Below are 27,306 nucleotides of genomic sequence, written 5' to 3'. Positions count from 1 at the left end.
ATAACTTTATTGAATATCCATCCATCATTGAACGTGCGTAGTCCTGTTCATGGTCACCAAGTGTATCAGCATTGGGCATAATGCAGGAGCTAACCCTGCCTGGCATGCCAGTTCATCACAGAGCGCACTCATGGTCACACTCTCACTCACTCACTCAAATGGAGCCATTTTAGAGCAATTTAACCTCATCTGAAGGGAGGAAAACGTCACACAGGGAAATCGAGAGTCAGTGGTGGGTTAAACCAATAAACTTGTGCTCCAGAGTCCCATACCACTAGGGGGGCCCACTACCTACTTATAAAAATCCAACCGCCTCCTCAATCAGTACAATCAGAGCTCAAGCCGATGAAGGGACTCTTGCAGAGTTTCTCTTTCATTACATTCTAACACTTCAGATGCTTGCACCACTAATACTTTAAAGATCATTCCACTGGATCGTTGCTTTTTCTGTCTTCTTCCTCAGTGGGAGTATTTTTCATTATTTATTAAAATGTCGTGTCCACCACACACATGCAGACTCAGGGAAGTCTGACTGAATTTTGGATTGGGCTCACACGGAGAAGAAGGTCTACCATGGATGCATTAAGAAACCCCAGAGTTCTGCAGAGCAGGAACCTCTTTCTCCCCATTTATTCAATTATGATTGCCAAGCAATTAAATAATCCTGAAACATCTCTGTGACTTTCTCTCCACTATCTAAATAGAGGGGGAGGATAACAGGGTCACCATTTTAAAAAGTAGATGGCATCAGACCAAGCCAGAAGCTAGTGAACATCAGTAAGTGATGAGGTTGCAGGACAAATGCCAGGACCAATGCCAGGGTTACTCTGTTTCAGTCTGCTAATAACTCTATTGAGACTTTCACACACATACACACACAACTGGAACTCACCAAAATTCATAATCAAGACCAAAAGACTGCAAAACAAACGTAACAAACAAACAAACAAAAAAAAAATAAGCAACTAAACACACATGGGATAGACAAACACTGACCATTGAACTGTCTGGTAGGAAATACAGAAAGACTCCCTGGAAATTGCTGTATTAAGCAATCTGCTATGATAAGAGAAACACTTGGTGGCATCTTTTACATCCATTATATACATAAATTAATTCGTTACTTAGCCAGAATAATCAAGTTATTACAGGGAATTTTAGTTTTACATCAAATGAATTGGTTACGTGCTTTGACAGAAAAGGAGTTTTTACAGTGCTGCAAAGTGACATACCCTTCCTGACCACATGGGGGCACCAGTGCGCACCACAGCGGGCCAGCTTCTTATCGCGTTCTTTAACATTCTTGATGATAGTTAAGTTCTGTAGTGGGGATATAAATTGTGACTAAAAGGCATGAGGTGGCCAAGCTGTGTAGCTCTCCTGCTTAGATTCTATGACAGGATAATCACCACATCTAAGGGAATGGGTCACCAGGATGCCTTTCCCCACTGGGCTATTAAGTGTTGGCTCCACTGCTAAGAGGCAATGCTGCTACAAGCTACAAAGCTACAAAGAAAGAGAGATGAACTGTGTAAAAGCTAACAGGCTGTTTAACATTACATGACTTAAGAAGAATGCCTGCGAGTCCCCCTGCACTGACAGCGCCCAAGGTGCCTTACTCTTCTCACTCTTCTCTGAAAATGACATGCAAAAGTAAGAAGAGCACTGGTTCCACAGTAAAGCTTCACATATTGATTAGTACAACTTTTCTCAGGAATGTAAAGGGTGCAGATGACCTTGTAATTAGCCAACCAAGAGGCCCACTGAATCGGAAGGCAATAACCTCATTGCTCAATCATCCACATGCCAAGTAGGGAACCTGACATGAAATCCTGAAAAGACGGCTGCACTCTGCATGTCTACCTGACTACCCAAATCGAAGTGCAGATGATTCACATCACTTGTTTCTAGAGGTGGAATTTACAGCAGACACTGATATGACAGAAAACAAGTGTGAGGACTGCCAGTCTGCTCAAAGTCAATGAGGCTGGTGTCTCGTTCACAAAGGAGAGAGAGAGCGTTTGAGTGCCGTCTCTAGCACGTCTTTCCTGAGGGGACAAGACAGCAATCCTGTCGCTCTCAGGACTAAGTGTCAGGTAAAAGAAAGATTCAGTTGTTGTCTCTAACAAGTTTTTACTGAGAAGATGAAACACAGAGAGATCCTGTTACTGTTTCTACCATCCTTTTAGTGAGACGGACACAGAGAGATTTCATTGCTGAAACTAACAAGCCATTAGTGACAGGTAGACCTAGAGAGACCCTATAAGGGTCATTAACAAGCCTTTAGTGGCAAGCAGATGCATATGCAGAAAGATCTTGTCATTGTCCATAACAAGCTTACAGTTTCTGAAAAGCCTTCAGGTAAAAGGCAGACACACATATGAGATCCTGACAGTGTCTCTAACAAATCTTTAGTGAGATGAATGAGTAGATGGACATCCCATCACTGTCTGGAAAAAGCTTCCAGGGAATATTATGTTAGTAGCCATGGCATCAGTCAAAGACTTGTAATAGAATTATTTTAGAAAATACGGGGCTCTGCCCCCTGCTCGCTTCGCTCGCCAAACCCCGAGCTCTGCCGCTTGCGTATGACAAAGCAGATGTACAATTTAAACAGATTGTTATTTTCATGGGAATTGTTACATATGCATAATAGAACTAAGTACTTTACATTACAGTGAGTAATTAACCATAATAAAAAATAGTAAAACATAATAAATTGAAAGAAAATGATGTTTCATGTTGCATTAGAGGTATTCATTGTGTTATACGTTTTCGTTCTCTTTGGCTTTGAAATTAACACGCAAATACTTTTTAAACTTACACTTTTACTGTAAAACTTCAGTAAAAACAATATTTGGAATTAACGTTTCATCAACATCGCATTGAATTTTGATTCCGTGTTTGGAGTTACATCATGACAACACAACGTATAACTGCCCGCGAGTGAATATCATTTCTTTCTCTCTAATAAATAAACCAACTTTTTCGAATGTTTGTCCCTGTGATTTGTTAATTGTCATAGCAAAAGCTGTTCTAACGGAAAAATGTAAATGTTTTAATACAAATGGCATATCAAGATCTCCTTTGGTGTCTAATGTTATCTGCGGAAGATGTACTACATTACCTTTCTTGTCGCCTGTTAAAATTTTACATGTCAGAATTGTTTGACCAATTTTGAATACAACAAATCTTCTCCTATTGCATAGCCCATCACTCAGACATAAATTGCGCAATAACGTTACGATACATCCTTCTTTCAACAGTAATTTGGCCAGTGGAAGACTGAACGGTGCTAACAGTTGTTGATATACTACAGGATATTGTAAGTTGATGTTTTCATCTTCCACAACATCACCACTCACTGTCTCAGCATAGTCTATTGATTTGCTTTTAACTAATTTGCCGTGTAACCGATCAACAATTTTTGCGTTAATTTGTTTGACTTCATAATTTCTCGGTGCTAGGATTGCCCGTGTACTCATTTCTTCCGTTGATAACCCTTCGAGATGAAATTGTTCAATAAGATTTAGACATAATAAATCTTCTTTTATTGGGAACTTAAAGTGAGGAAAATGTAAAAATTTATAAGAGCGCAGGAACTGTGTTTGACAGAAACATTCACACGAATGAGAGGTGTGAGGACCGTGGGCGTGGGCCGTTAACCGGTTGAGAGGAGGGCGGGACTTGAAAAAATCTCTTGCCAATAGTCTCATCTCGTCTCAAGATTTTCTTTTATAATAAAGAGAAGTATTTGCTATCTCTTGTCCCATGTGCATCTTCAGCACCTTTCCTCAGTATCCACGTGTTTGAACATCACTTCCCCGGTGCTCCATCTCTCAAGAGTATTCCCATAACTCCTGCTTCTCATGCTCCATTATTATTTTCAAGGCACCTTTCTTGCCTCCTGTCCAGTTTTATACTTTCCATCTTTGAAGGCAAATCTCCTTGCATGTCTCACACTCTCACTTCCTCTTTCATCTCGTCACCGAAGCCAAACTAACCAATCACGCAAAAGCCAAACTGACCAATGAGATTGCTCTGAGGGACTGGACACACAGACCATAGTGTTGTTTTATATAGTAGAAGCAGATTATTTTTGAAAGAGCCTTTACTGAGGGAAAGTGTGGCCATGAAGGGGAGTCAAACACCTGCTCAAACACCAGATATGACCACACGACAGTCTTGGTTGAAAATGACCACTTTTATTCACAGAATACCTTGAAAAGGCCTCTTTCTCTGATAACAAACTATACAATCTCTTCTCTTTTTTCTTCCGGCACTCCTCCAAGGCGAGCTTTGTCATCCTCTTCTCCCTGGACAACGTGAAGGGCTCCCCTTTAAACCATTGTTTCCAGGAAGCCCTTCCAGGTCAGCCACCTCAGGACAGGAGTTCCATCATCTGAAATCTCCCCTGGGGCACCCATGGAATCCTACAGGAAAGCCTTATGGAACAACAACTGCCATACTGCCCACCATGTGTCACACTAGGACTCGCCAAGAGTGATGCTGCCACCCAATGTCCTGGTGAACGACATGCGCATGGAAGACATCTCTCATTGCTCCAATCTTCTTTTGGCAAGCCAACTGGAAAAGGGAATGCCAACCATCCCCAGTTGGGATGCTCCACCATTTACACTGTCCATCTGCTACACTGGACTCTCAGCCAGTTAAGAGAGTTCTGTCCACCACCGCCAGGATGCCTGTCCATCTATTTCTACCACCATGCTGGCATCCCATGCTGGCCTCATGGCTGAGACAAAGAACCCCCTGCTTCTCATCTGGACAATCCATAATATCGGCCTGTGCACAGGCAAGGGAAAAGACTCCATTTCGGCTAGGATGCCAGTCCATTTTTGACAACAGACACACAATGAGTTCCTGTTACTGTCTTTAAAAAGATTTTAGTGAGAGCAACACACAGAAAGACATCCTGCCATTGTAGGAAAGAAACTTCCACTGAGTCTAATATTATGTTATTTCTAAAACTAATTACATGATGGGAGACACACAGTGAGATCCTGTTACTGTATCTAACAAGTCTGTAGTGAGAGGAAGAGACACGCAGAGATCCTGATACTAAAATTTAGTAGTAATCAGAACTTACCAGATTTTAGTAGTAATTTAGTAGTAACCAGAATTTTGTGAGCAACAGAAAGATGCACAGAGTTTCCATTACTGAGTCTAACAAGCCCTTAGTGATATGCAGACATATACACAGCGAAAGCCTGTCATTGTCTTAATATGGTAAGCACACATAAACACAGTAAAGTGAGATTATGGTGCTCCTTGTAACAAGATTTTAGTCAGTTCAAGATTCTCTTACTAACTCTAATAAGGATTTAGAGGCTGGGTGGGTGAAGGCAAGGAGAGATCTTGGTACTGTTTCTAGAAAGCTTATAGTTAGATGGAAGACACACATACTGTAGATACCCTGTTGTTGTCTCAAACAAGGCTTTTATGAAATGGAAGATATACATGATGATCATCTCATGGTTTAGAACTATCCTTTAGTGAGATGGAAACATACATACAAAGATCCTGGTTTTGTCTCAAACAAGCCTTTAGTGAGATGAATGAACGTACATTCTATTGTTGTCTCAGACAATTCTTTAGTGAGATAAAAAAGACATGCAAACAGATCCTCATATGGTCTCAAACAAGTCTTTAGTGAGATGGATGTACATACACAGAGATTCTGTTGTTCTTTCACACAATCCTTTAGCGAGACGGAAGACATGCATAGAGATTCTCCTATGTTCTCAAACAAATCTTTTGTGAGATGGAGACACACAGAGGTCTTCTTGTGGTCTCAAACAAGCCTTTAGCAAGATGGACGTGCATACACAGAGATCCTTTGGTTGTCTCAAACAAGCTTTTGGGGAGATGGAGACACACATAAAGATCCTCATATGGTCTCAAACAGGCCTCAAGTGAGAAGGAGACATACAAAGAGATCCCGCTGATGTCTCAAAAAAGCCTTAAGTGAGATGGAAGACATGCATAGAGATCCTGCTATGGTTTCAAACAAGTGGATGGAGACACACAAAGACATCCTGTGGATGTCTCAAACAAGCCTTTACTGAGCTGGAGGAAACATGTAGAGATCAACTCAAGGTCTCAAACAATGCTTTAGTGAGATGTAGACTCACATAGAGTTCCTCTTATGGATTCAAACAAGCCTTTAGTGAGATGGATGTACATACACAGAAATTCTGTTGTTCTTTCACACAATCCTTTAGCGAGATGGAAGACATGCATAGAGATCCTCCTATGTTCTCAAACAAAGCTTTTGTGAGATGGAGACACACAGAGGTCTTCTTGTGGTCTCAAACAAGCCTTTAGCAAGATGGATATACATACACAGAGATCCTGTGGTTGTCTCAAACAAGCTTTTGGTGAGATGGAGACACACATAAAGATCCTTGTATGGTCTCAAAGAAGCCTTTAGTGAGATGGAAGACATGCGTAAAGATCCTGCTATGGTTTCAAACAAGTGGATGGAGACACACAAAGAGATCCTGTGGTTGTCTCAAACAAGCCTTTAGGCACAGATAGAGATCATATTATGGTCTCATACAAGCCTTCGGTGAGATGAAGGCATACACACACACACACATACAAAGAGATTCTGTTGTTGTCTCAAACAAGCCTTTAGTAAGATGGAGGCACACACAGAGTTCCTATTATTGTCTCAAATAAGTCTTTAGTGAGAGCTCCATTATTGTATCTAATGACTTTTAGTAAGAGGACACACAACGAGGCCCCATTTGTTACTAAGTCAGTCTTTGAGGACACACATGCCATTAGTGGAAGGAAAAGACATAAAGAAAGAAGTCACCCACAAGCTTTTAGTGCGAGTAAGAAGACCCACAGAGAGATTTCATGTTGAGGGTGACGTGTGTCCAGTAACATGGACAAACTCAAACAGACAGGCTGTGTTATTGATTCTCACAAGCCTTTAGTGTGTGTGTGTGTGTGTGCGTCACATAGAGATAATGACATTGCCTCCAACAAGCTTTTCTTGCCAGGGAGACTCACTGAGAGGTGGACTCTGTTACCATTGCTAACAAGCCTTTAGTAGAAGTGTACAACCCTAGACATATTCTGGCACTGCGTGTAATAAGCCTTTAGTGGCAGGTAGACACAAACCCATGGAGGTCCTGTTGCTGTCTGAAACGAGGCCTTAGAGGAAGGAAGAATCGCAGAGTGGTGGCGCTTCTCTCTGTAACAGTGTTTAATGAAGGCGAGACAACCTAAGTGGCCACATTGTCTGTAATAAACGTTTAGTGAGTGGGAGACACATAAAGAGATCCTTCTATTGACTTAAATAAACATTCAATCTACAGAAGACGCACAGACAGGTCATTTTTTATGCTAAATAAGCTCTATTATGAGGGCGACACATACACAAAGAAATCCTATTACCATCTTTAACAAGGCTTTAGCCACATGGAGGAATTATGATGAAGACTTCAGCGACTGGGAGATACTGCTGTTATCGATTCTGACAAGCCGTTAGTGGGAGAAACAGACACAAAGACCCTATTAAAGTCTCATATAAACTTAAAGCAAAAGTAAGATAAGAAGTGGTTTGGGTGTGGGGTATTCATTGCTGATGACACTCAAACAAATAAGTTATGTTTCAGACTCTAGCAAGCCTTCTTTGGAAAGGACACATCTGAATATCATGCTATGGTGCCACCCAAGCCTTTAGTGTGAGGCAGACACAGAAACAATGATCTTGTCTCTAACAAGCTGTTAGATTAGAGCATGTTAAATAAACTTTATTAATCCTAAGGGAAATTCAGACACATATAGCTGCAGAAGCATAAATAACAAGAATACACAGTCACAAGGGAGATACAGCCAATCAATAAGTAAATAACTAAATTAAAATAAACTTAACCAGTCTATCAGGTGGAAGCATTGAATTGCCTGATAGCAGTAGGCAGAAAAGACCCTCAGATGTGCTTATTAGCACACCATGCTAAGTGAGTGCCTCCTTAGAGGGGATGAAGGGGATTTTTCATAATGGTATCCCTCTTTTTCCATCATCCTCTTTTCCACAACAGCTTTCAATTTGTCCAGGGTTCGCCCTGTACATGAAGCAGGCTTTCCTGAGAAGTTTGTTCAGGCATTGTGATTCTTTTGAGGTCAGGTGGCTTCCCCTGGAGACTGCAGCGTTGAACGCCACACTAGCTACTATGGACTGGTAGAACATTTCCAGCAGCTTGCTGCACACATCAAAGGACCCGAGTCCTCTCAGGAAGTCCAGTCTGCTTTGACCCTTCTTTTACAGCACCACTTTGTTTGTCAGACCAGTCCAGTTTGTTGTTCATGTGAACCCCCAGGTACTTGTAGCTCTGCACCACGTCCTCCATCTGCTTCTTTGCATACCGAAAATCCACCAGCAGCTCTTGTCGAGTTGCAGGTTGTTGTCCCAGAACCACAACACAAAGTCCTCCACAATCTTCCTGTACTCTGACTCGTCTCCATTATTAAAGTAGCCTATGAGGGATGAGTCATCTGAAAATTTCTGTAAATGGCCAGCACTGGTATTGTACTGGAGGTCTGTTGTTTAGAGGGGTTAACAGGAAGGGAGTTAGGACAGTTCCCTGAGGTTCTCCAGTGTTACATGCCACCATTTCTGACATACAGTCCCTCAACCTTACAAACTGCTGTTTGTTGGGAGGCACATACTAACAGGTAGATTTAACTACTATTTCTAACAAGACTTTAACGGAAAGAAGTCAGACCTAAACATGTTCTATTGTTGTCTCTAACAAGCCATTATCGACACAGAGAGTGAGACTCAAATACATGGGTTCTGTTATCGACTCTAACAAATCTTTTAGTGGGTGGAATAGGATAAAGACTTTCTAATGAACGTGAGAGAGATACTTGTGGAGATTTCATTGCTGAGGTCAGCACACTTCCTAAGATGGAGCCACCAGAACAAGCAGGTTCTGTTACTGACTCTAACAAGCTTTCAGTGGAAGGTACTTACAAGCCTTTAGTGATAAGGAGACATACTGACAGGTCGATTCTGTTACCATCTCTAACAACACTACATCTCGGGACAACTTGGATAATCAAAAGAAGTTATGCTACAGTTTGCTGCATACTGCAATCAGAAGATCCTTGACAAAGGCGACCAGCACGGTTTTCAAAATGTGATGGAGATTTTACTCCTGGACATCCCCTCTGTGGTATTGATATATGCGTCCAAGCCTCCAAATACCTGCAACTGGAACATCTTGAAGTCATCCAGTAGACTACATGGAGTCCTGATAAGCACGTTTTATTATATGGTTGAACTCCAGATTTAAGGGTTTTGTCAAACCGTGTCTATTGGATGGAACTGACACTTTCTAGACTACGGAATAGTGACAGGGCTTCCGGGATATTTTATCCAGGAACATGAATATAATTCTGGGGTGTGTGTGTTGTAATGTGTGGTGATTATGACTAATGTAATGGTAAGGCTTTATTGTCTACTATGATGACCCACATACCAAATGATATATAATGAGTGTGCTGATGGTACGAGTCTGATTTCCAATACCTTATATTTATTTTGGATTTAAAAGTGGGTTTTCCTTATTTATCCCTTTGATAATACTGGGTTGATGAAATGTAAAACTTGTCTTGGAGCTCCCCTTTCTTCTTACGATTGGTGGCGACTCCGTTTGTTCACAGTTTGAAAAATGCTGTCATCGGGTGTTTAATTAATTATCTACGCTTTTATTAATATTGGGCACAAAATATGTAGTATCATTCTCTTGATATACGGGTTTTGATGATCCAAGTTGTGCTGAGATATGGGGTAGTAAATATATATATATATATATATATATATATATATATATATATATATATATATATACATATACACTTTGAAGTCCCGCGAGACTTCTTGCACGTCACGCCCTACTTACAAACAATTTCTCGGAGACACTTTAACGTCCCACGAGACAAGGAAGTGAGACAAAAGGACAGCTGCTGTGCAGGCTTTTAAATGATCGACGCGCAGCGCGACATGCAGATCACGCAGCACGGCAGTAGATGATCCATCCTTAGTGTGCGTTCTGCCCCCCCACCCCCTTCACAAAGCGAGCGGCAGAGACGCAAAGTGGCTAGCGTGAAGCGTGCCACCGGGGGTGGGGGTTGTGGGGTGGGCGAGCGAAGTGAGTAGGGGGCACAGCCCCCTAGTATATACAGTATATATATACCAACTGGGTAAACACAATTTAATTCAAACAAAAAAGAAGAAAGAACTTAACGTGTGCACGATGGCACTACAATACACAATTGGCCATTAGCTTCTTATTGCCCTTTAGTGGAGTTTCTTGGAAGGGCTGTTTTGGAGTCGTCCTTGACTGTCAGGCTCTCGGGTCCACCTTCTGGGGATGTCTCCCTTTAATATCGGTCTGACTTTAGGGGTGGGCCTTCTATGGCTCTGTTGCCCTCATTGGGCAGTTTTTGCGACAGCGCCCTCTCTCATCCTGGGGTGTTACCACATACCTTAGATGAGCCTGGATGGCCACCCTCTGGATATATAACAAAAGTCGGTTTAATATTTTGTTTTTACCATCTCTAACAAGCCTTCAGTGGAAAGCTACAAACCCAGACAAATTCTGTTATTGTCTGTAACAAGCCTTTGGTGTCAGGAAGACACAAACACATAGAGGTCCTGTTACTGTCCAAAACAAGGCTTTAGCAGGAGGAAGACCCACACAGAGGTCAAGCTCCTCTCTGTAACATTGAAAGCGAGACAAAGTAAGTGGTCACATTGTCTGTGATAAACCTTTAGTGAATGGGCAACACATTAAGTGATTCTTCTACTGTCTTAAAAAAGCTTTACTCTGGGGAAGACGTTAGAGACAGGACATTTTTTTATGTTAAATCAGCTCTAGCATGAGGGCGACACATACTATTACTCTCTTTAACAAGCCGTTAGGGGAGGCAGACACACAGAGGGGTCACGTTCTTGTCTCTAATAATTCTCTAGTGTCAGAGAGATCCTGTTACCGTCTCTAACGAGCCTTTTGCGAGACTGAAGCACAAACAGAACATGCTAACAGCAGCATACTCATTAGCTGTGGACACCAGGCAGGCGGCCCTCTCAAGGACCGCTGCTACAGGAGGTGGCAGATTGCAGGCTCCAGCACACCAGTGACAGATGCCACAGAGTGACCAAGTGAAAGAAACACATATGTCCACCAGGAGATCAGTGTCACAAGTGTGCTTAGGCCTCTCTCTCCAGGGTTTTGTCATTGTCATATAACCTTTAGTCAGAAGCTCATCTCATTATTTCCAGCACACTGCAGCTACAAGAGACGCATCATCAGCATCATCCCAAGGCCAACTCCTGCTTGGATGTGGGACATCTGGTCAATGAGAATATCTGGCACACTGCCACGGGGGTAATATTGAAATCTCACAGGGTGCACTGCCCATGACTCTACAGCTTCATTTGAAAATTAGATTATGTTCTTTTCTTTTTTCTTACTCTTAAATCCCCAAGGCTTTTGCAGGCCTGATTGCTTTTCATCTTCTTTTTCGCCCAGCTCTGCTCAACTCGCATTGGCAGAATCACCGGTCAGACGGAGGGGCTCTCCAGGCACCGAGCGCACTGCTTGCACGCCACTCGCTAAACGCTCCAACTAGACCCCGGCCAAAGAGAAGCCTCGCAGGAAAAACAAATGTTTTCTAATTTGCCAGCAGCATGCTGACAGAAGATCAGTGTAAATCTTTCCTGGTTTACTTTGCCGACTTGCCGTCAGTTTCTTGCCGCTTTGAACTGTGATATGTTTCGAGATGAGTGATGAATATTTAATATTAACTGTACACAAACAGCTGTGTGAACAACAGCCACCATCAAGGCGGGGGCCATGAGAAGGGAATTGTGGTGCAACCTCAAAACATGCAGCAAAAGAGACTAAAAGGAGGCTGTAGTCAAGGAGAGAGGGAGAACGCTAGTAGGGTGGATAATGAAAATCAGTCAGCAGTCATTCTATTTCCATTTTCTTCATATCTAGGTCAAAGGATCCTGGTTGAAGCACCCAGAATTACAACAAGCTCTGCACAAATGCAATCCTCTGCCCACTTTAAAAATACCACAGCACACCTTCTGCTGCCTCTTGAATATTTATCGCCAAAACGCATATGTTGCATCAAGAAAATGACCTCTCCACTCCCTGTTATCTTCTCATTAAGCTCTCCACACACTCTAAACTGGCCTCACCTTGTTTTCTATAAAAGCCATTCTAACCTGAATCCACCTGAAGTCACTCTGTTATTAAGTACTATACAACCTGCATCCCACCTGCCCTTTCTCACCCTGAAATCCGTTAGGATCCTTATAATAAAGACTTTTAGGTAATCTGCAGTCCCGCACCCACCACTTCCATTCACAATAAACAGGCCCATCCCCTTTAGCATGCCCACCATTGCACGTGTGCTGTTGCGCTCCCAATTATCTATCTCTCTTTCATTAAGTTTTGAAGAACGCGCCCCTCGCTTTCCCCTTCTCTCCCCACATTCTGCTATGATCCTTAATGTGAGGACTCATAAAAATATTGTATATTACCAATACTGGCCCAGCCACCACTTGAAGTCACTACAGTATGGCCACATCTTGTTAACTAATCCAGAGTTCCATCTTCCTGACTTGTACTGGTTGCAGCGCTCTTGTTAAATAACACACGCATATCACCATACCTCAAAGTCTACTGTGATTATCCCCCCTCTCTCATTAAATATTGCAGAACTTGCAGCTCAACTGCCCTGTTTCTCCCCACATTCTGCTAAGATCTTTATGATCATGACTCTTCTTTTGTGCGTTCTTCAACCATTACAATACTCCCAACTTCTATCTCTGGTCATTATAATCAGATGCTTTCCTCTAAAGTACTCCTTACTCCCCACTATGCCACGATGGCACTTGCCACACTACTGAGGGTTAACAGCCGGTTGTCTTGACCCCCCACTTTGCCAAGATCCCTATAAGCGGCCTCCTCTTCTTATATGTACTACAATCTATTCCAAACAATCAATCCTCCTCCTCTGCTGATACTAAAATATTTTAGGCAACACACATACAGTATTTTGCTTCAGAAAAAGAACCTCTCTACCTCCTATCACCTTCTCATTAAGATTCCACACAATCTAAACTGGGTTTGTGCAGGCTTATCTCTGTTTTCTATAACTGCCATCCTAATCTGAATCCACCTGAAATCATTTTATTATTAAGTACCGTTCAGCCTGCACTTCTCCTGCCCTTACTCACCCTGAATTCTATTAGGATCCTTATAATAAGGACTTTTCTCTTAGACATTGCACACTTCCGTTCAAAATAAGCAGGCCAATCCCCTTTAGCATGCTCACTATGGCACAGGTGTTGTTGTACTCCCAATTATCTCTCTCTCACATTAAGTTTTGCAGAACCTGCACAATGCCTGCCCTGTCTCTCCGCACATTCTGTTATGATCTTTATGATCAGGACTCAACAAAATACTGTATAATACCAATACTGGCTCAACCACCACTACTGTATGTTATGGCCCCATCTTCTTAACTAATCCTCACTTCCCCAGTGGTCACAGCGCTCTTACTAAGTAACACACAAGTATTACCATACCTACTCCCTCACCCCGAAGTCTATTATTAATCCATCTCTCATTAAGTACTGCAGAAAGTGTATCTCGCAGTCTGTCTTCTCTCCCCCCTCATTCAGCTAAGATCTTTATGATTATGACTCTTCTTTTACGTGTTCTTCAAACATTACAGTTTTCCCACTTCTACCTCTGGTCACTACAATCAGGCCCTTTACTCTAAAGTACTCCTGAATCCCCACTTTGCCAATATTCCTATAAGTGGCCTCCTCTTCTTACATGTTCTACAATCCTCAAACAATCAAGCCCCTTCTCCTCCTTTTATGCCTGCTACGCTCCCAATGATCACAGCCCTGTCAATTTGATGGTTCTACACCCCTACTCGACCTCATTCCCCTCCAAACTCTCCCTTACTGCTTCTCGTCAAAGTATTGTATATTCCCAGTCCTGACCCAACCCCCACCTCAAGTCACTACAGTTAGGCCCCACCTTTATAACCAATTCTCCAATCCCAACCTTCTGGTCCTCTCAACTCACATTCTGCTATGATTAACCCTCTCCTATTACTGTATGGCCAGTCTCTTCTTTAGGCATTCATCTACCCAGTTTCTGAATGCCCCCTTAAAGTATTCTAAATCGCCTGGACTCATTCACACCTACATCGGGTATAGGTCCTACAGTCTCAGCCTAGCCATACTCCTGCAGTTGCCCCAGTAAGGATTCTGTATATCCTAACCCACATCAATAGCCACTCCATACTATGCCATACACCCTATGTTTGGATTCACACCCCTTAAACTGTTCTATAAACCTCATCCTGATGATCCTCTACCACCAGGTCTCTCCTTTTTAAGTATTCCTGAACCCCTGCATTGCCATGCTCCCTCCTTCCCAGAAGGTCACTGCCCTTTTGTTAAGCATTATTCAACTTGTAATGGCCCTACCATACCCTTATACAGGTCTATATAATCATCTCTCTCCCATCCAGTCAAACTCTACTTGGTCATATACTCCCTAATGCACCATGGCCCTCTTACCAAGAATTCTACAACCATTAATTTTGCAGCTCATCCAACAGTCTAACCAGTACCCTAAAAGTACTCTTCATCTCCCTCTCACCCCTACCTACAGTCCATAAACTCCTGGATATGCCCCCTCAAGCATTATTGAAGGTCACCACTATCTCTTTATGAGTTCTACAAAGCCTAAGTTACCTGATTCCATCCAGCACTCTACCATGTTCTCAGTGGTCAGCCTCTCCCCCATCACCCTTTTGCAACCTCATCTCCCGGAAGTACCCTACACAATTAGGGCCGCTCTGCCTTAGGAATTCTGCCAGCCCCACCTATTAGGTCCTCTAAGTTGTACTGTTATGAGCCCACTCAAGTATTCTTCCCCTTAGACCTTGACCTGCATTATTAACAATTCTACTCTTTCTTTTATGGACCCCATTTAAGATGCTACTACCTAGGAATCCACAGCCCACCCTGCCAAAGGACAACTCTAACATCCATTCTTTCACTCTCATTTCAGCGCACCATGATCACCTGTATTGACTATAAGAAAGGTTCCCAAATTTAATATTAATAAAAACATCATGCACAACTGTAACTCCCTGCACACACCGATACCCTCTAATGATCGAGCCCCACTTTGAGCATCCATCTTTATTTTATGTGTCACCTTTCGCAGAGCACCCTGTTACATACAGCATTATAAAGCACACATGAATACAAATCAAACAAGAAAGACTGCAAAGTACAAAACCACACATCAATCCATTTTCAGACTGCTCTTATCCAATTCAGGGTTGCAGAAAAGTGGGCATAAGGCAGCATCTAAACCCGAAAGGGGCATCAAAAGACCAATACCAGATCATTCAAATACACAATTAGGCACAGGAAAATAAAAGCTGAGGCCTATACATGCACAAAAAGGTAAAAAGGGAATCTTCAAAGGACCACTAGCAGTTTGATGGATGCATAAGAGTCAGTTAAATGATAAAATTAACAGAGGCACAGCAGATCTAAAACATACAAAAGGAAAACTGAAAAGGAGAGGGCATCACAAGGTAGGAGCCACAGGCTAAATCAACATAATCAGATAATCTTAGGCTGATTATGACATGCTGAGCAGCTGGTCAGAATGATGATATCAAAACAGTAAGTTGTTATATGTATTCATTGAATTTAACCAAGTGAGGACTCTTTAAAGGTAATGAAGATGTGCTTGAGAGAGTATCAAGAGATACTAGTGTTTGGGATACAGCAGAATTAAATTTGGACAACATCGTCTACTGCTTTCACCACCACTGCACCCTGATCCCTCCTTCCTGCCTAATGATGAAGGTTCTCCCGTTTAGAAACTGTTCCATCACCTCCTTCTGTCTTTTATTAAGATAAATCCTGGACCTCTTAAATTATTACAATAAGATCCTCTCCTTCAGGTATGTGTTCAACAGCCCCTGGCTGTCCATGCACACCCCCAAACCCCTGCTGCCTTAATAAGATACGTCCTAACCTACATTAACCATCCCACTCTACCATGTACCCTATGATCTGTTTTACTCCCCTTAAACTATTCTACAAATCCCATCTTGATGATCCCCTAACATGTAATCTCCACTATCAGACATCTGCTTTTAATGTATTGACAACCCCTGCCTTGCCATGTTCCTCTTGTCTGTTTTGGGAATGGCAGCATCTCTGACCATAAGCTCTTACAATGGATACATACAGCAGAAAAGATCATTAGGAGATATAAATCCTCCATTAAAGACATCTTTATCAAGCGTTGTATCCGCAAATCCACTCTTGTCACGGTCTGTTTGTCCTACTGCCATCTGGCCGAGGGTACAGAAGCAATTGAACCAGCCCTGCCAACTTCTGCAACATCTTCTACCCCTTGGCTGTAGATACTCTGAACTCTGTGCTGCTCCCCTTCACCCAGATCCGTTCCTAGACATCTATGTATATAGAGAACACCTGTTGCAACAACTATCATTAGTGGTGGTTATCACTAAATTATTAATTCATATCAATTTCAATGCATTGCTCTCCAATCATTTACCTATTATGTAATCACTTACTGCATCTATTAGTAGAGTAGAGTAGAGTAGAGTAGAGTAGAGTAGAGTAGAGTAGAGTTCTTTACTTGTCTTGTACTTGTCCTGTGTTTATGTGTCCTGGAGAATGTTACTTCATGCCACTGTATACTGCCATATGGTGTATGGATGCTAGGCCAATAAAAGTACTTGACGTGACTTAATCATTACATGCAACATTTACTTGGCCTCCCAAATCCTAAATCCTGTAAAGATCCCTATTATAATCCCTCTCCTTTCAACTTCCATCCATTCAGACTCTGCGTGGAGTAAAATAATAACTGATGCCTATAAATGTGCAAAAAGATAAAAATGGAATCTGTAAAGGCAGACACTGACATTAAGCAAATTTAAATGGACTCCTTGGGGCAGGCTAGTATCACACTGACTGAAAGATGAACAGGTTTCCTTGCAGAGTTTTCTAGTGGTTGTGAAGCTGGACTATAAATTAGATGACTGGCTGTTCATTTCCAGCCAGCGAATCACTGTGTGACCTTGACCTATACATGCCTGAGCTTTAAGTGTAAATCTGTCTGTCTAGCTCTCTACCTACAGTATCTATCATATAGTCCCTTTTCTTATCCATCTTTCCAGCTTTTCATATCTATCTATTAATCTATGAAGTAGTGCCTTTATATTATATAAATATGTGTATATATATATATATATATATATATATATATATATATATATATATATATATATATATATACAGGGTATATACAGTATTTATATATATATATATATATATATATACACACACACACACACACCAGTTAGAGAAGAAGGGCTAGGGACTTTCAAAGTCTCTACTGTAATTTTGAGCTTCTTGGACTGAATGTCCTGTTCTTGACACAATTTATTCTAATGTTCAATTTTCCTATTTATCGACTGTATATAGTGCCTTTCATTTCTATTTATCTATATACTGCATATGGTGCCTTTCCTTTCTACCTATTTACCTATCTATCCATTATATTCTGTCATTTACATCTGTCTATATATTATATATATTTTTTTATATCAATCTTTGTATCTATCTGTTATATAGTGCCATTCATATCTATCTATTTATTACACAGTACCTTTCATATCTATCTATCTATTTATATATTGCCATACCTTTCTACCCATTTACCTATCTATTTATTATATAGAGCCTTTCATTTCTATTTATTTATTTACATATACAGTGCATTTCCTGTCCATCTATTTACCTATCTATTCATTGTATAGTGTCATTTACATCCATCTATCTATTATATAGTGCCTTTCATATCTATCCACTGTACATAGTGCCATTCCTTTGTATCTATTTAATATGTAGTGCCTTTCACATTCTATCTGTCATATAATGCCTTTCATTTCTGTTTATCTACCTACTGTATATGGTTTTCTACCTAATTTCTACCTATTTACCTATCTATCCATTGCATAGTGTCATTTACATCTATCTCTTTATCTGTTATGTATTGCCATTCATATATATATTCAACTATTATATTGCACCTTTCATATCTACCTATCTGTTATATAGTGCCTTTCATATCTATCTACTGTATACAGTGCCATTTCTTTTTATCTATTTACCTCTTTATTATACACTGCCTTTCACATCTATCTATCAATCTGCATATTCTTATTGATTGATCACTAGACATAAAATGTATTTAAAGTATTTAATAACTGTGCTTGCAATGCATTTGTAATGTATTTAATAACTTTTTTTTGTTTCAGGTCACAAATAACTCATTTTTACCATCATACGACTCGAACAACAGCCTTTTCTAAGCACTGATTCTTCTTTGGCACACTGCATTATTATTAAGTGTTTCTCTATGAAAGGCACTATATGATATCAAACATTGATAAGCTGCTATTCCGCTGTGAAAACTGCTTTCTTTTCTTCATTCATTTATTTCTAGTTCTCATTCTCTTCACCCTGACAATGCCACTGCCAGCCCCACGTCAGCCCCCCACCACCTCCCAGTGGACGTCACTGCTTTCGTTCACCCTCATTCTTACTCACGGCTCAACAATTCAATATGCCAATGCAGAACAGTGATAGCAGACAGCACTGTAGTGTAGAATTGATGAAAAATTCTCATCTCTTCTTTGTCTGAATCACGTCTGTTAGAGAATGATGGGGGCTTCTGCTTTAGCTGCCAGTCTCTCGTACCCCTTTTCCCAAATCTGTTAACATTAATGGGCATTAAAATGGGGTGGAGGGAGGCACGCATTCAGCTACATGAAGTCAAGCTGCAGTCAGGCTCTCTCTTCTGCAGACGGATGCTGCGGTGCAATGGCAGCTTGATGGACAGGCTAGCCCAGCAGGCCAGAATGGCATTCAGCTTGCTGCAGAGGAAACTCCTAATCAGTTTAAAGAAGTGAGGCAGATGCTGCCATGCATAACATGTTCCTCCAGGGGGCTCTAGGAGGTATTTGTTGTGGAGCACGTGCCCCCAGACTGCATTCAATCCAATTAGAGCGCTGTCTGCCAGTCGCTTTGCGTAATTCTGACGGGCTTCCCAAATTGGGTACTACATTCTGTACTGTGTTGGTACAACACTGGCATACCTCCAGCTCTTAGGGAGCTGCCAGAGAACAGCTTGGAAATTCCATAATACAGCAGGCAGCATAAATCTGTCACTAACACACGCTGCTATGACGGGGCGCACACCGAATTGCATGAGAAAGAAGGAAAAAAATAAAAAAGGGAGACTAACTGGTCACTCGTACAACGCCGCAGGCAACGGAGAGGCCCCGGGGGGTCAGGCAGGCTCTTTCTTGGCAGGGCCATCTGCAGGCATACAGTAGCTGTGGCACTTAAAATCCACAGTTATTAAAAACAAGATACTCTACTGCTCTTGGAGTGTAGGGACCTGCGGTGAGCAAGATGTCTCCCAAACATCAGAGGGAGCTCTTAATTGCTCTCGGTGTTAGAGAGTTTCCCTGCCAGGTGTACCTCCATCCACTACCAAAAAAAGACAACAATTCTTTTCAATAAATATCAGCAGGGAGAGCTGGACTAGAATCTCTGCACACTGATACAGCGCTCCATGGCAGAGTCCAAGAACAAGTGCAAAGGTGTGAGAGCCAGAGGGCAAAAAGGTCAGCCAAGGAGAAGAAGAAGAAGAAGCAGCACCAGCATGTAGTTCTACAGATGTGTCAGCACAAGGTCTTGGTAGGTACATGGCAGCAAAGGTAATGTGCCACGCTTGCTCATAACTTAAGGAAGTTTCTAATTTTCAAACCTGCCTTAATAAAAGGACAAGTATCTGTGTGTCTGTCCAGTTGCTATATCTCTGTCATTCCAACAGATGGCTCAGACAGCAATTTTAGTAATAAAACGCATTGCATTTGTCATTCCCACAGATGGCACATCACCAACATTAACACTACTTTTACAAACCCCACACCATTTGGCATATAACAGAGACACATGCATTGCATTTGTCATCCCAACTGTCATGGACTAGGAATCCCAAAAAACTCTTCCAAAAATGGCCACCCAGGCAAGATATAAAAAGGACCTTGTCGAATCTTTATAAAAATAAAAAGGTTTATTCTTAATGATAATGCTCGGACATACTATGAAGTTTCATTGAGTGCAAAGACATAAAGGAATTGAGTAAATCAATATGGCAAACCCAAGCAAATATAGTCCCAAAAAAGAAGCAAACCCATAGTCAAAAATAGAGCACAGGATTGAAAATCCAGGAAATAACAAGAAAAGAAAAATCACATAAAGCACAAGAACTCACCACACCTCACACATTCAAAAAGAACTGCCAGGAACTGTGGGAGACCCTCCGGATTTACAGGCAGAGGGAACTTCCTAAAAGATGATTGGCAGGTGCCCCAGGCCTTTAAGGAACCCACCCACAAAACACATGGAACATTGAAACATAAACTCAACTAATGGCAAATAAACATAAATAAAATTAATATATTCAATAGAATCAAAAAATGAACAAAGACAACAAAAAACACGAATATGAATCCCAGCCTGGGGAAGAACTCTGGCTGAGGCAAGACACCAACAGACGGTGCATCACAAACATTTGTAGTAATGCATTTTATTAAAACAAATGTTTGTGATGTGCCATCTGTTGGAATGACAAATGCAGTGTACTTTATTACTACATACATTACAAAATACATTCTAATACTTTAGATGGTGCACAGCAAGTGTTAATGCTGAGGTCTGTTTGATTACTTAGATTTCATCCCCTTTTAGTCAGGTAGCACAGACCGTATTTAAATATATATATATATATATACACACACACACACACACTTATACATATATACACATGCATATATATATATATAGTCATGTAATATATATATGAGCGTGAAAGTGCTACCTTCTAGGCTCAGCAGTGGAATGTAATACCACTCCAGAATAAGAGGAGGCGCCGTCACTAACATTTTCATTTGTTTCTACCTCCACAGGTCTGAGAAGACGTGACCGACTCCATTCCTCCTCGGCCAGATCCCTTTAAAGCCAGGCATCCCCAGAAGGAGGTGTCTCACTCTGATTCACGCCAGACGGAAAGACGGCACTCAACAAAGACAAGACCTGCTCAACAGAACGTCATTGTTGAATTAAGAGAAGGCTATAGTCCTATATGTCTGGTATTTAATATATAATATTTGTGTTAGAATATCTGTTCTTATAATTAAGTGTCCAGCCACCTTATAAAACAATACAGGCCAGTTGTGTGTAAAATGTGTAAAAGCAGAACCATGGCGGTGGGCCTACAGTGCTGAGGTAGTGCGCAATGTTAACGTTTAGTTGCACAGTAAGCATGGCCTTGACACTGACAACTGAAACAGTTGTGAAGATGATTAACGATGCAAACAATAGCGGTAAGACATGCCGAGATATTCGGCTTGGAATGCACAACTTATGTCTGTAACCTTGCACACACAAAGCCACCGACAGAAGCAGAAAAGACAACCAAGTTAAATCCTAAGGTAAGACAGAAGTGCCAATAAATATGTAGGCCTGACAACACAGCGCAGGGACACAGAGGTGTAGGCATGTCAACATCTGATCAGGGACATTCTAAGGACACGACAAACGACAGCCTAGAAACACAAAGGGATACATGAATCATTCTCTGGTCAAGTTCAGTTCATCTGACACACAAAGTGAGAGCGTATGCACAGTTTCAAGGTTTAGGAATCACCAGAATATATCTAGACATGCCCACATGCAAATGTAGCCACTGAGACAAAGCAAATAAAAACCGGTGTGTCCAAAAACAAGACAGATTTGGGAAAGTAAATAGAAGAACACCACCTACCCAGAAAGACACTGAGATGAAGGAAACAGTGTCTAAGGGTGTCCTTGACTGAGCCTGAGTGACATCTTGTTGAGACCCATGCAAGGGTCAGGCTTGGGAGACACCAGACGAAGTGGCTAAGCATTTCCAAAAGGTACCAAAACCAAAAAATAGAAGAATAAATAAACAATAATAATAAAAAATTACTCCGGATGACTGGTTCTTAAAAATGTAAAGATGTGGAAAGGACTACTGAGAAATACTGAGCTTGGACTCTGCCTCAGGCACCAAGACAAGTATACGAACAAGGCTCCCATTAAGAAGCAGGGATGAAGACATCCTCGGGTGTGAAATGATGACGAGTGTGAGGACACGTCATCATCAGCATGCAAATACGGCTTTCATACACAAATAGAGATGGGTGAATCAGGATTGTCCAAATGCACAACTGAGGACAGCAAGTTCCTAGACTTGTCCACATATTAAACACCAGCTATGCAGGACACGGCCAGGGACATATGAAACTGTCCTTACTCAAGCCCATGTTTATATAGCACACAGGCATTGGGGGGGGTCTCCAAATAAATGTTGACCTGCAGTACTTGGTACACTTGAAATTTCCAAAAGTAAACGACACAAAGATGTTTCTCCAGACATGCAGGACAGGCATGTTGTTATTTAAATTTGTGAGATACAGAAGCACAAGTCAAAATGACCAGACTCATACATAAATAAAAGACCAAGAACATCTGCCTAGACAAGCCCACTCAAACACTGGCCAAGGGGCAAAAAAAAGATGTCAAGATATGTGAAACCACTCCAGGGACGCAAGAATCAGTGCCTACTCATGTCCAAACACAGCAGAAGCAGTTGCCTTAGAAGAGTCCTAACACACAGATGCACAACACGGGTGCAATAAATCCACAAAGGCTGGAGTCTGGAGTACAGTCGTTAATAAAGACCTGCACCAGACACCACAAGGTCACCAGTTCAACCACCACCTCCAACCCACCGTGTGGCCCAGAAGCAAATCATTTCACCTGCCTGTAAGCCATCATGTATAAAAAACAGCTGGATGGAGACTGCCTTAGAAAAGATGACAAAAAAGGAAGGTTTGTAAGGCCATCTGGAGAATGTGAATTTCCCATTGGGATTAATAAAGTATCTATCTATCTATCTATCTATCTAGCCATGTCCACATATCAAATAAACACAGGGAAGTGTGTGGCCAAGCAGCCTTCTGTTACTGCTTTGGAGATAGGAACGTGACAAGTGTGATACTAAAAAAAAATAAGTTAAATGTGGAAAAAAAAAGGCATATTCATGGGTCTCTAGCCAGGTGATGATTTCAAAAGTAAAGGTGCCAAAGTGGTCCTTCAGAGTGATGTCACAGGGAAACCATCTGTATGAAAGTGCCAGGGGGAGCTTTTACTTATTTAGGTCCTTAGCAGTTTTCATAAATAAAAATGAATGGAGTAAAACAGATTTGTAAAATAAAAATGGTATCCTTATTTTAAAAGGATATTCTGAGGCAGTGGTAATACAAATATACTCCAAGTAACACACAACGACACAGGCTAAGTGTAAGCTTTCTTGTCAGTATCCTGCCGACTATTAAGAACCTTTTCAAAATCCAAAGAACCAATTTCATATTTAAAGACCCCTTCCCAGAATGAGAGGTTCTTAGTCAAGCTCTGGTTTTACGAGGAACCACATCACCCAGTAAAGTGCCATTAAAGATCAGCTTTTTTTGAAGAATGGACATCGAGTTTAAGGAGTCACTGTGCCATTGTTAAAAATAAGGGTGCTAGAGTGGTTCTTCAGAGTGATGCCATAGGGCAACTGTTTTTGGTTCCCAAAAGACCCATCCACGTGAAGGTCCTAGAAAGAACCTTTAAATTATTTAGATCTGTAACAGGATCCACACAGTAAATAACCATGCAGAGACGGTAACAGACTTGTGAAATAGCAGTGGGTTCCTGGTTTTAAAAAGGCTCTTGTTACAAACAAGAATAGTTATTAATCTCTTAGTATCTTGTTAGGTAGCCTTATACCATACATTTAAAAGTTCATTTTTTTAATTATTATTCTACATGTTATAAGTTTTTCAAAACACAAAGAACCAACTTCAAATACAAAGAGCACTTCCAGGAATTAAATGATGCTTTGTCAAGCAATAGTTCAACAAGGAACCACTCACTCTGTTAAAGAACCCTAAATGCCATTAAAGAACCAGCATTTTAAAGAGTGTGGTGCTTCCAGCGGCCTAACGCGCAGCTTTTCTCCGCGTCCTCCGTTATTCTTAGCATCAAGTAGATAAACGGGAGAATGAAGTTCTCAGACAGCGCAGTCTAAGAGGAAAAGGCGCAAAAGTAAAAACACGCGAACGGCAGGCAGCGACCATTTAGTAGAAATGAAAGAAAGAAAGCTTAAGAGTAAATAAGCATCACGCCTGGAATTACCATTTAATATGTATATTACCGTGCACGATTTTTCCCATAATTATATTATTATTTATTTCCATACCATTATTAATCTGATCAATGTGGAAGCACCTGTCTGTGCGCATCTCGAGGAGGGTGTCGAGTCCCAGCACACAGCAGGTTCATTCAAGTTTAGCGCGACGTAACCTGAGATGCACTGAGGTGCGCCTCCTGCTGGCCTCTCGTTACTTTGCCGAGCCGCGTAAGCGAGTCAAGGAAGGTAACTGGTGTGAAATGTGAAGACGGATCATTAAAGTTTGCGCGATCTGATTACGCTCACGTGCTGCTTATATTCTAAAACATTTCTGAAATGCTAAAAAAAGAAAACTTAAAAGATGATCCGAGGCTAAATTTACATACACTAAAATGATCAACAACGACGTTGAAAAGGTAAGGAATCGGAAATATTTAGGAGGTGAAATCGAACCGCTTAATTCATGTGTATGTCCTTACAAATGAAACCTTTAGAAATATCATGCGGGAGATATGTCGTAACACCTGCAGAAGAGAGGCTAGCGCCTGGCCCATCTTAAATTCTGAGCACAAACAGGAGCAACATATTCCGAAGCTCCAAAGGGAGCTGGCAGCTCTTCAGATGCTGTGATCCCCATCCGCCACAGAAGGGCGGAACAAGAGAAGCGCAAAGGGCACCAATGCGGTGGCCTGCGCAGAAGTAGTCGCGAGAGGTTCATTGTCATCGGGTTTAAGCACGCACACGGACAGATCCTGAATTAATGGTACGGTGCAGCTGCCAGGCGCAACGCACAGCACGTTAGGCATTTTCTCTTGCGCGCACCGAAACAAACGGAGAATTCTGGTAAGGCTGTCGTGGGTCACGTCGAAGAGGAAATCGCAGCGTAACACTGACGTGCTACGTGTGTGTGTGTAATTTTCCGTCTTAATTATATTTTCTGAAGATGCTTTTCCACTGCTGGATCGCTGTGGAGCAAAACCCAGTGGTGCCCATACCTGGCCGGGACTTCCGTCCATTGCTGGTTATCTCACTCCGTGTATTTAAATACAGCAGGGGAGGATGCAGTTCAAATTGAGCACTTGGAGCAAATTGTTTTGTATTGGAAATTATCCTTAAATTTAATAATTTTGCGTGGTTTGTGACACGCAACCTTCTATATAAAACGAGGTGAAGGATGTTTATTGAATAAAACGATAGACGGCTACAGTATTGTAAACAGCACGGTAATGAAATGACTCAAGTATGATAATCCGGCTAATGATATATTACCAGAAAAAGAAAGTGATGAAAAAGTCTTCAATGATAGTCTTTTAGCAAATATAATCAGCATTTACGGTGAAAGGAAACGCAAGAAAAAACTAAATTGTCTTGTAAAGGGCGACACGAACCCGAAATTGTCGGCAATTTTCAGACCGAGAGAACGCATTCAGAGTGTAAAATCACCATTTAGGACAACTGCAATAATGGACATTCGGAGGCAGCGGTAATACGAATATACTCTGAGTAATAGCTCATATCTGAAGCGAAAGTATGCATCTTACAGCTGTCAGGAAATGGGGTGCAATTTGCGTTAGCATACAAGCGCGAACATAAAAGAAAATAGCGCTGTTTATACGTAAACACATTTGGGGGGAAAAAGAACACACTTTATTCTGTTCAATATGTTATTACTGCTGCAAGGTAACGACAGTGCGGAACCTTAAATTTAATTTGAATGCAAAAAGGTGCAAATGATAAAAACCCCTAAAAGAGGGGATTACCGATCCACTGATGTATCGTCTTTAAGCGGCAGTGGAACCCACAACGCTCCCCTCTCTTCCCCTCAACTGATTTCAACAAATTCATCCTTACTTGCAGAACCGGCAAAGGCAACGGTCCTGCGAATGCCTAGCAGCTTTCCTCGCACGTAAACCTCCCGACTCTGATCTAGCGCCCGTGCAAGTGGGCAGACACCAGACAGCAAGTTGTTGGCAGCCGATCATGCCAGCACTTAGACAGCATTACGTAATAAGAAGCGGGGGGCACTTTTTAATTGTACGGAGGATAAGAGGGGAAGCGATGCGGGACGTCAAACCGAGAGCAACTTGCGGCACCGGAGCGCACTTCAACTCACCTTGAGCTGCCAGTCCTCGGGTGCTGATCACACTTGCTATGAAAGTGACCACATACCAAATCATAGTACTATCGCCGTCCAGAAAGGGACCTCATCATATCTGGAAGTGCCCTCCTCTCGGTACAGGGTGCATGGTCGAGCCCTCCCAGGACGTTGATCGTGCAATCCCCGGCTACGCTCCCTCTTCTCATGCCCTGCTCACTTTCTCGGCTTTCATTCCGCCATCCCTTTCGCATCCCCCCACTCCAGACAACCAGAGCACCTGCAACCAGCGAGCCAGCAGCGAGCTTGCGGCACCACCGTGAAACCAAGCCTGGGAATTTAGCGGAGAGTCCCACCTCCGCCACCTTCCCATTGGACGGAGGGCCGGCCGCGTGGGCGGGGATTGGTTGCTCCGCCCGTCATTCGTTCGGCGGGGCACAGGCGAGCCCCGCTTTCAAGGTGAGTTGGAGCGTGCAGTTGCACGGGCGCCGCAGTATCATGCGCAGTAACAGAGAGCCGAGTTAGCATCTCCACTTGTGTCCCTGTCCTGTGAGAGTCAGCGCCTCAGTCTCACTTAGTCCTTTTCTTCATCGAAGTAGCCGCCCATGTCCTGCAATAGCTAGTGCTTTTGCTTTCCTTCTCATGCTAGAATCTCAATCTCTGCGTTACTCTGCCCCAGCTGAACTAGTGCTCTGATTTTGGGTTGTCCTGTCAGATATAGCGTCTTGTTTAAGCCAA

General features: G+C 42.0%; 1 protein-coding gene across 6 annotated transcripts in view; it reads right to left on the bottom strand.

Moving 5' to 3' along the window:
- The window catches only part of igsf9ba (immunoglobulin superfamily, member 9Ba), a 288,098-nt gene extending 261,230 nt beyond the window's left edge, over positions 1 to 26,868 (bottom strand). For 3 of the 6 annotated variants that reach the window (XM_051931889.1, XM_051931890.1, XM_051931892.1), the window contains exon 1: positions 26,587 to 26,868. In XM_051931889.1, coding sequence (XP_051787849.1) covers positions 26,587 to 26,650 — 64 coding nt within the window. In that variant the 5' untranslated portion in view covers positions 26,651 to 26,868. The remainder of the gene's footprint in view (positions 1 to 26,586) is intronic. The other 3 variants (XM_051931891.1, XM_028810426.2, XM_051931893.1) reach the window with 2 other exon arrangements.
- Between the last annotated feature and the right edge of the window lie 438 nt (positions 26,869 to 27,306).

The sequence above is a fragment of the Erpetoichthys calabaricus genome, chromosome 9 (genome assembly GCF_900747795.2).
Source record: "Erpetoichthys calabaricus chromosome 9, fErpCal1.3, whole genome shotgun sequence".
Classification (NCBI taxonomy): Eukaryota; Metazoa; Chordata; class Cladistia; order Polypteriformes; family Polypteridae; genus Erpetoichthys; species Erpetoichthys calabaricus.
The sequence above is the reverse complement of the archived record's forward strand: the minus strand, read 5'-3'. Positions and strand labels throughout refer to the sequence as shown.